Source organism: Schistocerca gregaria, chromosome 1 (genome assembly GCF_023897955.1).
Source record: "Schistocerca gregaria isolate iqSchGreg1 chromosome 1, iqSchGreg1.2, whole genome shotgun sequence".
Taxonomy (NCBI): Eukaryota; Metazoa; Arthropoda; class Insecta; order Orthoptera; family Acrididae; genus Schistocerca; species Schistocerca gregaria.
Genome location: NC_064920.1, coordinates 765,239,861 through 765,256,175, shown reverse-complemented (window position 1 = coordinate 765,256,175; position 16,315 = coordinate 765,239,861). Strand labels below are relative to the sequence as shown.

Sequence of the window (16,315 nt, the reverse complement as noted above, 5' to 3'; positions counted from 1 at the left end):
CTGACACCATACACGAAATTTGGGAGTAAAATGTGAAAATCAGCAAAAAATGTGAAGAATAACTGCAAACATCTGAAATACGGGTGGCAGAATTAAGCGGACAGAAAATGTACAAAATGAAGAGATTATAGAAAAATAGGCAAAAGAAGAATTCTACAGAAACCACACAGTAAGCTTGGCAGTAAAAATGTCAAACTGTAAAGGTGGACACAAATTAGAATATGTAAAATGAGTTATTGTGTATATTCGGTTTAGTACATACGTTGAAATGACAGAAGTTAGACAACATAGAAACAGATGAAGTCTGGCATCAAACTTGTCAAAAGAATTATTACAACTGTTGAAATAGGAGGCTGATCCTGTTGCACTGTGAAATTCCCCAGTATATGCGCTTAGGCTAAGCAGCTATCAAACAGGTAAATGCTGATTTCTTTGTTTAACACTACTAACCCTTCAGAACGTGCTCTTGCATGTTGGATGGACTCCTACAAACTATTTATCATTTTGACATCATAACTTTGGAATGCGAACTTTCCGTATTAAGATTTCTTTACCTTCGCTACACTAATTTGATAGAAAAAGGGAAAACATTAGCCAATTAAAGCACTGGTTTGTTAGTTGTAACATTTGGGTTAACAACAGATTTACTTCCACCTCTTCAGTGAAAATAGAGCTTGTTACCTAACCTTAATTTTGTTAATAGCATTAAAGATCTTAAATTCTTATTTCTCACTCTTTATTGGAGACTAAAATGTAAGTAGAACACTTCCCTGAATAACTCTTGTTCTAAACCGCATTGATGCTCTGCCCTCAGGTGTGGGATGAAGCGAAGCGTCTGCGCTGTGAGTGGTTCAATGACTACGAGAAGACAGCATCCAAGCCACCTATGGTCATCGCTGACCTTGATGTCATCCAGCTTGACTTTCGTGGTAGGTGGCACTTACTGTCATAATTCACTCATACTCAATAAAGTTATTTATATAAACATTCCCTTCTGAAGAATAACAAAAGTGAAAATAAAGATTATATTTAAATTGAAACATCAGACACAAGAGTACACAGTTACTACTAAAAGTAATATCTGTCTGCTGCATGTATGATCAATTAGGCAGTCTAATACTACCACAAAATGTTTCACTTTCTTCACAAAATTTTCTAAGATGGAATTATTTTTATATGAAGTGTGATACCAGTGTCTATTTGTTTGCATTGCTCCTCATTTCAGAGCATTATGCTTGAGCTAGCCATTTCTCAGTTGAGCTCATCCCTCACCTTTTTTGAATCCAAGAGGTAGAGAGCCGTCCACTGGCCAAGAGACATCAGGGGCATAAATTACCATTTATTTCCAAATCTATTTCCATATCTTATTGAAATTACACAAATCACCTGTAGCTTGTAAGAAAAATACTCACTCTTTTGCAATTTAAGTAAGTGCATGAGAAATTTCATATTCAGCTCTTAAATATTACTACCAGGCACATGTGTAATTTAAGTTTTGAGGAGCTGAAGTAATCACATGCCGTGCAATTACTTTCACATATGAATGAAAAAGCCATTTTAATTATCATAAATTAGAAATTTTTATTGCTGGTCTATCCTTAATCTTGCATTTTTCATCTTGTTTACCTTTTCAGTGACTAGCCTAACCTGTTGGTAAAAAAAAAAAAAAACCATGTCAGTGAAGCTGGTCTAATACTAGCCATACAAACTACTAATGTGACTTTGAGTGAAAGCTGTACATATGATTCATCACATTATTCGAAATCTGTAGACAGAGGATATTTTTCTGATAGCGGTAAATCATGAACTGAGTTCTAGAATGCTCAGTATTAGGTAAAATGTTGTTACTGATACTAAATATTTAAATAAACTTCTCTTGAATTCACATAACACTAAATTAGTTCTTTTTGCAAATGGTTTTTCTGCTGGTCCATTATAGATTTGCAGCAGCTGCATCATCTGAAGTAAAGTAGACGTGAACAATAATGTGTGGGACCTTCTTTGCTGCTCTTACAGCAAATTCAATAATTTGGGTAGCCCTACTAAAATGGCATAAGTTTAATTGTGTCCTTTCTTCCTGAAATATGGTCAATAATTGTTGCCAGATTTTGTAGCCAATTGATTTGGCAAGCAAGCAACATTTTAGTTAATCACAAAAGTGTGACGTGTTTGGGACTGTAGACCTCTATTATTTTGCATGATTGAGGTTTATTCAATATCTTTGAATGAACAAATCAAACACATCCTCCCAACGTAGTTCAAACCATGACACAACAGTCATAGCTTTGCAGACAAGAGCATTATCTTGCTGATACTGAACAGGCAAACTCCTGAAATAGTGTTGGAATAATTATCTAAAATGTTTTTTATGGACACTTGCATCATTTTGCTATTTATTGAAATTAGTGGTCTGGACATAAACCTGAAAGAACAGTCCCACACAGTCTATACTGAATTTTAATGCTGCTATTAACACTCTTGGGTAAATACCATTCATCAGGTCTTTACCAACTCTACACTTTCCCACTCGAGTGTCACGCTGGATAGTTCCACTGCTCCGCAGACCAAGGACACAGTTGACTCCACATGCACTTTCACTGTAGCGATTCAGAGCAACAGCGCAATCATGAAAACAAAGTCTTTGAAAGTCACTGATCTCTATACCCCACTTGTAAAAAGTCGTCATAGCTTGACAATGATGTTTGAGAACTGTGTGGTACAGTGTGATTTAGGAAAAGAGAAGGGGGTTAGTTAATGTATCATGCATGACATCATCATCAGAGATGGAGCACAAGCAGAAGCTGCAAAAGGATGGGAAAAGAAATCAGCCATTCAAATGTGATTTAGGGAAATCACAGAAAATATAAATATGGATGGCCAGACTGTGAATTCTGAAAAGACTGCACTAGCTCTTTTAAGTTATGTGATGTCCACAGATGTTTAGCCTTACAGTGTACAACAACAATATATGCCTGATAAAATCTCATTATATTTTTATTTATGTTTTGCAAAATAAAATAAAAAATGCCTGCAATATTCATATATTACAAGTGTTATTTATAGAGTCTGAAATCAAATACAGTTACATATTAAATTTTTTGGTACATGTCTACAGTCCTGGTGCATACTGTAATCCCCATGCCATAGTACTGTAACCATAAAACCTTGCCAGAATGGCCAAAGGAAAATGATACAGTCTATATCATTTTGATTTGTCTCCTCTGGCAGTGTGCTACAGTTCTGAGGTAAGGGTATGCCTGTGTGTACCAGAACATTATTTTTCCAGGGTGGTGATTAAAACTTCATGACTACCACCCATAGACTGACCATATTACATTATATGTAGAATTATATCCTTAATATAGTGCAGAAGTGTCTTCGAAAAATTGTTTCTATAATATGTTTTTAGGGGACAATGTTGACTGCTGGATGGAAATACAGCATGGAAAGGGCCCTTGGGCACCACCTGTAAGTGGTATTGTTCCATTAGGATCAACACTAACACTTGTTGTGGCTATAAACGATTATAGAGGTGAGCATACTTTAGTTGTATATTGTGTTAGTAAGATAATTTAAAAAGAAAGAAATAGCTACATAACTACTGCTATTGCTTATTCACAGCTTTAATTTATTTTTATTTATGGTATCTATCTTCAATCATTATATCCCCACAAATTTTACATTATCAGCAGATAAATCATACAGAAACCAAGAACTGAAAATAGCTAACTGACATTTTGAGTAAACAGTTAATTTGTCTTTCAAATAGTAGAAAATAAAAAAAAACTGAGAGGCTAATAGCAGTTACCAAACTGACCAAGAAATTGAGACTTCATAGCAGTTTATTTGGTTTGCAGAGCGATTGGAAGGGACAGGAAAAACAAAAGTGAGATGGGAATGGCAGATGACATTGTTACAGTTTCCTCAAAAATTAATACATCTACACACAACGTTACATGACAAATAGCAGTAACGTAACAGTCCATTCCATTGAAAATTGTCTTTTAGCAAACTGTTACTGACAGAAAGCGACATGGTGGTTACAGTATTTACAGCAAATTATAGTACTTCTTATTTAAACTTACTTTACTATTTGTGGAATAAGTAACAAATCTTATGCAGCTGAATGTATACCTCAAATAAAATAACTTTGGGATTGACAGGTATCTGTGGCGGTCACAATAGCGGTGGTGGGGATGTACTTAAAGTTGTGGTCTGGCACATAGTTTTAATATAACAGTAATTTTCACATAAACCTAATAGTAGGAAAAGCAGGCACCAGGCTCAGATTCAATGGATGACTCCCATTAAAATCCGAGAATGTACATCCCAAGAAGGGTCAGGCGATATTACTTCCACATGTATCTCACAGAATAACAACAAAATCAGACACATTCAGACTCATATAGAAGCATACAAACAGCAGTTCTACCTGCACACCACTCACAAAAGGAATAGATAAGGAAGGATTCAATGGTGGTTCCTAAAGTATCCTCAGCTGCATACAGTAAAGTGGCTTGCATAGTATGGATACTGATATAATATTTTTCAAGAATATTATAATTATTGACATTTATTAGACTGTTTATGCTCTTACATAATAAAATGCATCACAGTTTTGTAGTTCAACCTGATATATTGTTTTTGTGTTTTTTGTAGGTGAATTTGATATGAGGGTGAAGTCCTGTGTTGCATCGGATGGAGGAGGCCATGTTATTCAGCTCTCAGATGAGCATGGGTGTGTACTTAGGCCAAAAATGATTTCCAGATTTTTGAAGGCGCGTACAGCAGATGAGAGGGCTACAGTCATCACATATGCCTTCTTTCATGCCTTCAAATTCCCTGATGCTCTGAGTGTTCACATAAAATGCAAGGTAAGAGTGATAATTAGTGTTTCAGCTGGTTAGTTGACGTAGCTTGTTGCCCTTATCAGGAACTCAGGAAATTGCAACAACTATTGTATTAACTGGAAAAAGAAGTATACTCTTATGCTATTGCAATCCAGTAACAGTGAATTAATGCAGTATACAACAGTTCTCACATAAATATCAGCATTTAAATAATTCGTTATACAAATTATGTTCGGTTCACTTTCTTTGTACTGTTGTGTCCTGACGGACTAGAGAAAGTGTATGAGAACTTAAGAAAAGTGCCAGGTCATTTTGCTATTTCTGAATGGTCAAAAACAAATACAGAAAGACACAGTTCCAATTATGGCATATGATTGATCATATCAGCACCAAACAGCCACAGTGCACCTACTTAAAGGTGCAGATTTTAAGACTTGGTAAGGATACTTGCAAAAGACTCAAGAAACTCAAAGGTGTGAATAATACTTGTTTATTGCATTCAGATTAAACCATTACACTGAAGGCAACTTCTAGACATGAGAAAAAGCAAATGGTTCAACTGTTGAAACAACGTAAGTTAGCATCTGAGTTCAAGGGCAAGAACTTACAGAATTTAGCAATCACTAGCAGCATATTAAAATGCAAGCATTAGAGAGCAGCAGTCTAAGGGAGAATACACTTTACAGTGTGCGTAAGACAAGGTTCTTTAGGCTGTAGTCAAGAGGGGATGTTCAAGTACAGTGGAATAGAATGAAAAATGTATTTACCACAGAATTTGAATGAAGAATAGCACAAGTGAGAACTGTGATTGCTAAACATTGAAACTTGGGAAGGAACTGTTGGAAGAAATGGAAAAAAATACCATCTTTCTGAGAAACAGTATTAAAAATGTTCACTGGAGATGAGATTCCAAAAACATATTGGCACAAAAAACTTTCTACAATTAAAAAGCTCTACCAGCATCAGATATTGGCTTGGGGTTGAGGAGGAAGTTTCTGACACCATACACGAAATTTGGGAGTAAAATGTGAAAATCAGCAAAAAATGTGAAGAATAACTGCAAACATCTGAAATACGGGTGGCAGAATTAAGCGGACAGAAAATGTACAAAATGAAGAGATTATAGAAAAATAGGCAAAAGAAGAATTCTACAGAAACCACACAGTAAGCTTGGCAGTAAAAATGTCAAACTGTAAAGGTGGACACAAATTAGAATATGTAAAATGAGTTATTGTGTATATTCGGTTTAGTACATACGTTGAAATGACAGAAGTTAGACAACATAGAAACAGATGAAGTCTGGTATCAAACTTGTCAAAAGAATTATTACAACTGTTGAAATAGGAGGCTGATCCTGTTGCACTGTGAAATTCCCCAGTATATGCGCTTAGGCTAAGCAGCTATCAAACAGGTAAATGCTGATTTCTTTGTTTAACACTACCAACCCTTCAGAACGTGCTCTTGCATGTTGGATGGACTCCTACAAACTATTTATCATTTTGACATCATAACTTTGGAATGCGAACTTTCCGTATTAAGATTTCTTTACCTTCGCTACACTAATTTGATAGAAAAAGGGAAAACATTAGCCAATTAAAGCACTGGTTTGTTAGTTGTAACATTTGGGTTAACAACAGATTTACTTCCACCTCTTCAGTGAAAATAGAGCTTGTTACCTAACCTTAATTTTGTTAATAGCATGTTAACTTAAAGATCTTAAATTCTTATTTCTCACTCTTTATTGGAGACTAAAATGTAAGTTTACCCAAGGTTGGCATCAAGCCAGACGTCCAAACACTCTAATTCAAGACTACTTTGAATATGAAAATCTGGTGATTTTGAAGGGTTCTGGTGCTGAACTGGTTCACCTCTGCAGTCAGATCGCTAACACTACCAGCACTGTACAGACATCAGGCAATCTGACATGGAGCTCTGTGCCTCCCTGGTGCCTCCAGCCAACAACATTCAGGTCATTTCCTTTCTCTCATACTGTAGGTGAGGTATTCATGAGTTTGGCATTAATAATCTCCTTGTTTGGCAGCAACAGTATTCAGCTGAAAGCTAAACATCATTGCCCTTCCTTGTGTGGCTAGCAACAACAGTGCTTTAAGTCACTCTGCTCCGTCCTATGGGTGGAGACTTTTAGCTCCTGAATGGAGACTGCTTTTGCAACAGTTTCACCCACTTTCCATCTCAATCTAAGCTGTACCAACCCGCTGACTTTGCAGTTCTCAGGAGCAATAATCATACCCCTGCAAATGCTAGGGTGTGCCTGTTTGCAACTACAGTCCAAAGAGCCACTTTTCGGAAGTATCTAACCAGTGTATGGAGTCACCAGCTAATGCCCTGAGCTGAAACTTCTGCCCTAGAACAGCTGCACAGAGCAATTGCAATTCATAAACTTCTTCAGTTACTGTTTTCCTTTTGTAACCTGAATTCTACCAACTGTGTGTGCCACTTGCATTAAGCCTCAGGTTTCCTGCCTTGGAGTACTCTCAGTGGCTTCCAACAACCTCAAGCTTAACAATGAATATGTCAATAAGTAGTCACTGCACTATAATATTTGTTAAAAATCTTAACGGATTCTCTCTTTTTAAACAATTTTGAATGGTAAGTTCTAAACATTGACAATAGCACAATAGTACTTCAAGTAAAATAAGTAAATCAAGTGAAAAAATGCATGAATGTTAATTCAACCGGTGTGTGTTGTGTGTTGTGTGTGGGGGTGGGGGTGTCAAAACTGGATTGTTATAATATATTCCAGCTATTAACACTGAAGTTACAAGAGATGTGTGTTGCTCCTTCAGTATCTTAATACAAGAACATTCTTCACATAGATATAGGGCAACACATATGGTAATGCTTAAATGATATGATATAAACGTAGCTATAAGTACATATGGTGGTAGCTTTCACAGCCACAAGTTCACATATTATTGCTTCCTGACTTTCATCTCGGGATCTTTGGCCAATTTTTCTGAAGTTTCATCAGCATGAGTGGCTGACATTGTAAAATATAACCCTCTGCTACCTTTGACAGTGCCAGCCAGTTGTGCTGGCAAAATATCAGAAAAATCACTAAACAAAAAACATCAGCAGAAGATCCCAAGACAAAAAACTTAGTTTTGCCAACTGAAATGGACTTTGAAATGCCTCATATCTCAGTTAACTTTATACTCACACTTTGTAATACCACAGGTCATTTAGCTTTCACACACTTGCCTGAAGCACAGTCCCACACATTTCTCCCTCCTTTTGATAAATAATTTTCAGAATCTACTTAAAGTTATTTGTTCCCCTCAACACTCTTTACTAATTCAGTTTTGAACAACCTCCTGTGCCATTACGTTTCTTACATTTTCCACTGGTCAGCACTGTTTCCCTGTAGTACTGTACACAGGAATATTTCGGAAACCCCAATTTGTAGTACCATTAGTCCCCTTCCCACACAAAGTAGAGGTTCTTTTTCTTCACCATCTTCTTGTTCTTTTTCTCTTCCTTACTCTAGCCTCCTTGCATTGTTATGTCCCAATTTCAACTTCTTCTGCATCTTCTACAATTTAAATGTTTGCTAATCATAGTTTGACATCACACAATTGCTTTCACCTTTTTCTGTTTATCTTTAACTGAATTTTGTCCCAGTGCCCTAGCTATGCTATTTAAAAGTCCTGGTAGAGCTTTCATATTTTCAGAAAGATTGGAAAGATCATCAGTAAACCTTATTTGCTTGTGCCATTTTCTTTTCCGTATTTGTATATTATGGTGCACAATACCCCTTTTTTCCACCTTGTCTGTAGGTCAGCCTTACAACCTCAGAATCCTGAAAATTTTACGAGGTACAAAATGAAAGACATTTCTTTATTTCAACAAAGGCCATAAAGGTAACATGATATTTGTTCATTATTCATCCATTAGTAATTTAAAAATGTGCACTGCATTTTTTTGTTGGACTCAAAGCAAGTACTGTGTGCCATTTTCAACCATGGTGCAATAATGATTTTCCAGAAACTGTGTCAAAAGTCTTCAACTTTATGGGATTGAAGTCACTATGTTGCAACTGTCTAGTTTTAGCTCAGCTTTTTAGTATTCTATCAAACAGCGCAACAGTGCCGCATCATCAATCCATTTCTGTTTAACAATGACTTAGCATGTGCTATTTGTGAATGAAGTGTGTCTGTTTAATTAGTGTTGGCATGGAGACTGTTTCTAGCATTATTATTTACATATTGCTTAGACTACGTCCAACTATCACACAACATCACAACTATGCATAAATTATGTTCTAGGTGGAGATATGTCGCCATGGGTGTCCGGAGCACTGCCAACATGGTCCATCTGAGAGACGTGACACTGCCGGCCCTGCTCCGTCCGCACCACCTGAATTACTGTTGTATGATGAACTGGTGTCTGATGGAACACCTGCTTTTGCAGATGAGCCAGCAGTGCACATGGCAGGCAACAAGGGAGCAACAATTCCAAGGCAACCTTTCCAGGTTTGTATTTAGTAGTGTTTTCTGCCTGTTTCATGGAGAAACAAATATTTTTGCAAGATGAACTACAAATTATGTCAAATTTACATAAACAGCAAGAACGAACATGGCTTTCACAACATCCTATTTCCAATATACCAGATATTTCTGAATAGCAATCACAGCAGCATTTGAAGTATGAAGTAACGGAATGTGGATGCAAGTGGTATTTTACTCAAATGTTTGTATGAACTTACAATTCTTTCCTGAAGAAGTATTTCATATTTCTTTAAAATGGGGGATGGGGAGGGCGGGATTAAACTTTCTATGATAGAAACAGCAGATTGCAAGGTAAAGATTAGGGGGGAGAGGGAAAAATATAAACTGGACAGAATAATGGATTAAAAAGATCTGAGATGTGTCTTATTGAGAGTTTTTGTGACTTGTTTGTGTAATTAAGAAAGTAAATATTGTGTTCTCGATCAAAGTTTTCTATTTCACTTATCTTCTATTCACAAATTTGTATTTTCTCTTTCTGATCACACAAATTATTTTATACAAAATTCCAATGAAAAAGTTCATGCAGATGTTTCCTTCCTCATATTAGTTACATAACAACAGCCACAAAAAATATTTAAGAAACTTATTATCACAATATTCATGAATTAAAGATCCCATTGCTGCATTTATGCATGTGTCAAACTGAATACCAACTTACTGTACCACCACTTTTCCATACTTTCTTTACATTTGCGGTTGGACTATTTCTCCTTTCTATGAATATGTACAAAATTACACTAAACAGACAGTCAGAGCAGAAGCATTTGGAAATGCATGTATCTATCTTTCAAAGAGAACATGGGAACAGCAAGCTTGGAAAGGATATAGCTGTCTCATCAACAGATATTGTTACTGCAGAAAACTATTATCCTGTACTGAACAATAATTCTTATAATCCATGCATTTAACACCTGAATTGTGTATATGTTTGAAGAATTTCCTTTGGTAAAATTTTTCATTCTTTATAGAGTTCTAGCACATTTCCCCACAGTTCTTCAAGTAAACCCCCAACAGGAGTGCTAGAGAATTCATGTTATCTTCCATAGCTCTAAACAATGGTAGAAGTAAAACTAACATCTTACTGTACAAAGTAATTTGTATTATGCATTAGAGAAACACATTTACCTTAAGTTAAACACTGCCCTTTCCTTTCAAACTGGAATTCTGACCCAGAGCAATTACTTGTATTCATCCCCAGGATTTTCTGTGTATTCCCATATCTAAGTGTCAAATCATGAAGACAAAATAAAATCTGATAGAACACTTACTTTTAAGTGAGGACAACTAACATGTAATTAACAGCATTAAAAAATTACAATTCACTAACATTTCATACAAAACTTTAATTTAAATATATAGATCATAAATATACATGTAACAGAAGTTTATAAGACAACTGTGTATTTTACTGTACACTCTTGTTATGAACTTTTACATGTGATGGTTACTGGTTACAAACAAGTATAAAGAAGTAAAAAACAATACATCCAGAGGCTTGACTGTATAAAAGAAGTGGCTAAGAGAGAGAGAGAAGGAGAAGGAAACACCATATGTAAATATTAGTGAATACAGTTTAATTTTACAATTAATTAAAGATGAAATGCTACAAAATATTATCAATGTAGGTAGCACTTTGTGAAAAATAAAAATAAATTATAGTAACACTTATTACATCAGTAATTCAGAAGACAGCTAGGAAGTAAGTGTAACAATACCATCACACTTGTCAAATCACTATATCACAATTTCAGTTCTGAACAGGGCAATTTATAGTACACTGTAGCAAAAATAACATTTTTTCAAGAAAACAATGATCAGTTTCCTTTAAAAGGTTATTGCTTATGTACCAGTAATTTTCAACTTCATCAGAGTACAAGAAGTAAACAATCTATTTAACTTGCAAAAAATAGTAAAGCTAATTTAATGATCTTATGGTCACAAAAATCTGAAACATTTTGTTTGATGGGTTTCTTATGCAGACATAACTGAATAGATATGAATGGTAATTTAATGCTGCTTTAGTGGAAATGACATTTTTAGTATTTGAAATAAATCATTTCAGGAACAGCCACATCCTGGACACCGTGATGGTCAAGAACGTTTTCCACATGGGCCTCGCACTCTCAGAAGCACCGGATTTGCAAGACCACGCCGTTCTGTAGCTGTACCAGCAGGAGGCAATGCTGATGTTGGTGTCAGTGGGCTGTATGATGTCGTGTCGGAGGCAGACCTAGCCTTTACACCTGACTCACGACCCGAGGCAGTAACAGTATTTCAAGGACGAACACGTGAAGAGGAGGTAGTGTATGGAGTCTGCCTGCCTGTGCCAGGGTTTGGAGCACTGTTTGCACTGGCAGCCCTTTCGGCTGTAGCAGCTGCTTTAGTCGCTGGGGCTTTGCTATACCGGTACCAGGTGCGGCGTGAGACTGCGGCAGCAGCCCAAACATCAGGCAGCAACAATACAGGAGGACGTAGCATTGGCCGCCAGGCAAATGGCGTGCCACTTGACGCACTCGGTCCTCAGCCACAGGCACATGCACATGTGCAGAGAGCACACCGATCTTCTGGACAGTCAGAAACAAGTGGTTGAATAGTAAAGTGTGTAGCTGTGTCTGAATCACAATTAAAACATGTCATAGTACTGCAGTACACACACAACAGATGAATAGCGCAAAAACATTGATTCCAATTAACATAAACTGCATTATGTGAACTGGTGTGAGTGAAATACTCTTTGTGTCAGTACAGCATCAAAATAAGCAGCCAGTATCTTATATTATTGGACAGGAGATAAGGTTGCCAATAAGTGACGTGCACATAATTTATGACAAAGCCAAATCCTTACACAAAAAGTAGATGTTTGTACAGAACTTTCAAAGATGTAGAAAATTAAAATCAGTTATATGCGTGTATATATTATATATTTACCTCTAATGTAAACTTCAATCTATCTCCCCCCCCCCCCCCCCCCCCCCCCCTCTCTCTCTCTCTCTCTCTCTCTCTCTCTCTCTCTCTCACACACACACACACACACACACACACACACACACACACACACACACACACACAAAATATGGGAATCATTCTTATTATGACTGCCAGTAACCATTTCACAAGTGAAAGGATTTCATACAAGAATAGCATTGGTACGATATTACAAAACTTACATGACAAACATTTACTGTTGAATAACCGAATATAGATGAAAACAACATTTGACAGAAGATGCAGTTAGTGATGAACATTTTATGCTGGTGAAACACTTTTTTGTGTGGTTTTAATGGTTTATAATAGATATATGCTTTCATAGCAGTTGTTAACAAAAAGGATACAATACTCCTCTTCTCTACTATACACATCATCCTAACACTAATGATCACTTACCTAGGACACACCTTTGCATGGTGATATGACAAAGCTTGACTTGGTATTAACTATCTGGATACCAGTAGCAAACAAGGAAAACATCTAGGATTAATCACTGCACATTACAGGCAAACTATAAAAAGTTCTATGATGCAGTTTCTAATCATTACGCTGTGCACCAATGCCATAAATTTCTATCTTCTCTGTGATATCTCATGGATACTGATAACCTCACTATTTATGAGTCATTCATTACTCTCATTCTGTCCCTGGTAGCTGAGTGGTCAGCACGATGAAATATCATACAGCCCAGGTTCGATTCCCAGCTAGGTTGGAGATTTTTTCCGATACGGGTCTGGGTATAGTGTTGTCCTTATCATCATCATCATTTCATCCCCATCGACACACAATTCGCCGAAGTGGAAATCAACTCAAAAGACTTGCACCAGGCCAACAGTCTACCCAAAGGGAGGCCCTAGCCACACGGAATTTCCATTTCCATTACTCTCAAAAGACTGTGTGTGTGTGTGTGTGTGTGTGTGTGTGTGTGTGTGTGTGTGTGTGTGTGTGTAAGAGAGAGAGAGAGAGAGAGAGAGAGAGAGAGAGAGAGAGAGAGAGAGAGAGAGAGAGAGAGAGATAGAACTGCATCTTTCTTCCAGGTCACTGCCATAAAATTAGTTTGTCATGGCAGAATCCATATTCTGCTCACTGAAAAATTGAGGTATTCGGCTCTTTTCAATGTATCCATTTTTCTTTGTAGAGCAAACTATGATACATTTCTCTAACAGTTTCTGGTGCTGATCCAGGACCAGAGTCCATGCAGTAATATGATAATTTAATACACAGAGTCACAAAGTGAAATATATAACTTTCACAATCTCTCGTCAGAGGATTATTTGGTGTTCTTCAATCACTTTCACTGAAAAGTGTGTGCTCTGTGGGGCCAGTAAAATGGTGCACAAAACAGTGCTCACTAGTATCACATTTCTGTTTCTCCACTTTCAAACAAGGAATTTGAAATACAAATATGTTTTACTATTCCTTCACGACTTTTCATTTTATCATAAGGTTTAGATCATGGATAAAGTGTATTTATAAATGTTTACTCAGTTCAGTTAGTACTGTAAATGATTACTTTTGTCAATGTTTGTTGAGATGACAGTTTTGCGAAAACAATCTGGTGCTACTGAACATGGTGTCTGTTGACAGGGTTAACAGGGAAACAATGGACATTAATGTTAACCTGTAAGGCACCACACAACCAAATCATTTGTGTATAAATGTATATTACTCATTTTAAATATTAGTATTTAATCAAAAATAATGCCTTAATAATGTCATAGTCATTATTGTGAATTTTTATTTGTGCTCAAGATTTAGTTTTAAAAAAAATGTAACCAGGAGATATAGTTCTGAGAAGAAATACTCCAAAAGATAAGTAAATACAATATTTACAAATATTATTGTGTTCCTTATGGAAGATTCTGGTAATATATAACAATTGTTCCCCCATAGGACATTTAGTCCATGAATAATAAGTTTGGGACGGAATAAAGCTATTAACTACAATGTTTCATTACAATACATGAATTATTAGTCGCTCAGTAATAATGTTACAGCTGGCATTTATCAATAACTAAAAACTCATTTTATATTGTTCTGAAATAAGTCTTGACAGATGTAAAAACAGGCTTCCAAATCAGAAAGTTTGTTACTTAATATGAGATTTACCATTACTTTCAAAATAAGGTATAAAATGTTAAATGTCTATAAGAAATTCTTAACCAGAAGGTTTCACTGATCAGTTCAATTCATTTTACTCAGTTTACATTTCCTTATCAACATGTCAACTATAACCAATTTCTTGACTTGTGTGAATGGTTTGAGTCTTCCTTTTTACCAAATTATGTCATCTAATAAATGAATCATTACATATTTATCAGTATTTCTTCCATAACTGTGGATGTTCAGTCTACAGCAATATATATGAATACATCAAGAGGTGCTTTATCATGATTGTTAAACAATTTTATCTGTAGCAAAACAAACACCTTGTTTCCACTCAAAGATGTTTGTCAAGATATTTATGTACTGCCAACCATATGGGATAAGATTACAAATTAATGAATACCTATTAATTTGTAGTGTTTTATGTATCCTTTATAATGCGAAATACCCTCAGCACACATTAGTTTTTTAATTTTGATAGAGAATTTAAGAAAAAATTTAGGCTACGATTATTTTCTAACAATCCTGATGAGATATTGAGCCAATACGAACAATTATGATGAAAAAATCAAACAATCAGGAGGAAAATGACATGAAAAGTTCACACAAACCTTATTGCATGTAATTCTATGACAAACACATCAAAAGAGTTGAAACAATATTTCTGAACATCGTTAAGATTAAATTTTCAAGGAGAATCTACAGTTAAGGCAGAAACTTTATAAGCTGAATTTATTGCATCTTTGTGTACTTTCTTTTTGCTCAAAGTAATTTATACTATTAGTCCAAACTATGGTTAAAAGTATGGATAACAGCGAAAGTATTAGTTTATTTCTTGTCACGGTATTTTTGACAATAACGTAAGTAGTCCAACACACAGATTATCAACAAATACTGATACACTAGTTTGTTACAGGCAGTCAATATGGATTATATTACTGTTGCCTCTGGAAATGTGAACCACTACCATGAATTATATTTTTGTTTTACACTAATAACAATAGAGAAATCATGAGCAGAAAATTTTTGAAGTTAAATATTTAAAGTCCAAAAGATAGAAAAGTGTTCTCCCAAAGTCTGCAGCTGCAACAGTAATATGGTGGGTACAATGCAAATTATCTGAACAAGTCAAAAACTGCTTCAGTAATAATTCAGCTTTGCAAATCAGAGCCACTGCATTATTATATATGTTAGTTGCAGCTTCTCAGGGATGCCAAATCATACGTATAAATTTCTGAATATGGAAGATACTGTGCTAGTGTATCACCTGTGTTTTATGGCAAGGATTCATGAAAATTTTTTGTTCCTGTCACTTTGTCCAGAGCTGTGTTGGACATCTTTGGAGACGCACTTACAAAGATATCCAAAGCTGCTTTGGAGAAAACACTGGGAATGAAAAAGTTTCATGAACCATGGATATGCAACCCGAAAGATTCCCCAGCAGCTAAGACAACTGGTTTTGAAAGCCTTATTGTGCAAAAATTTACTTAGCAAAATCAGCAAAGTAATGAACTGTTATCTGTTTCCCTACACATTAACTAAATTATATTGTAGACATTAACCTAACCTAACCTAACCTAACCTGATCTTGATATTCAAAAGTTACAATTGTATAGAAATTCTAGGCTTCAGTTACAGACTCCCAAAAAGGCCTACAATTGAAAATAACTCCACAGAAGTTCTATGTACATAATCATTCAAAACTGAATTCTTGTGTATACTGAAATAATCAAGAATATTGGCAAATGTTGTTACCGAATATATTGATGTCACAATTAAATGCAGTAAGAGGCAAGCATTCATTTCAATATTGCTATATTTTCCCAAGTGATAAAATGCCAG

The 16,315-nt window shown here is 35.8% G+C and overlaps 2 protein-coding genes across 14 annotated transcripts in view; one reads left to right on the top strand and one right to left on the bottom strand.

Annotated features, from left to right (window-relative positions):
* LOC126268104 (uncharacterized) overlaps positions 1-12,554 on the top strand; it is a 634,297-nt gene extending 621,743 nt beyond the window's left edge. For all 3 annotated transcript variants that reach the window (XM_049973628.1, XM_049973637.1, XM_049973618.1), the window contains exons 4-8: positions 815-929; positions 3,410-3,532; positions 4,660-4,874; positions 9,137-9,343; positions 11,442-12,554. In XM_049973628.1, coding sequence (XP_049829585.1) covers positions 815-929; positions 3,410-3,532; positions 4,660-4,874; positions 9,137-9,343; positions 11,442-11,969 — 1,188 coding nt within the window. In that variant the 3' untranslated portion in view covers positions 11,970-12,554. The remainder of the gene's footprint in view (positions 1-814; positions 930-3,409; positions 3,533-4,659; positions 4,875-9,136; positions 9,344-11,441) is intronic.
* Positions 10,703-16,315, bottom strand: part of LOC126268066 (centrobin) — a 245,520-nt gene continuing 239,907 nt past the window's right edge. For all 11 annotated transcript variants that reach the window (XM_049973525.1, XM_049973550.1, XM_049973505.1 and 8 more), the window contains one exon: positions 10,703-11,943. The gene's annotated coding sequence lies outside the window, so the exon portion shown is untranslated. The remainder of the gene's footprint in view (positions 11,944-16,315) is intronic.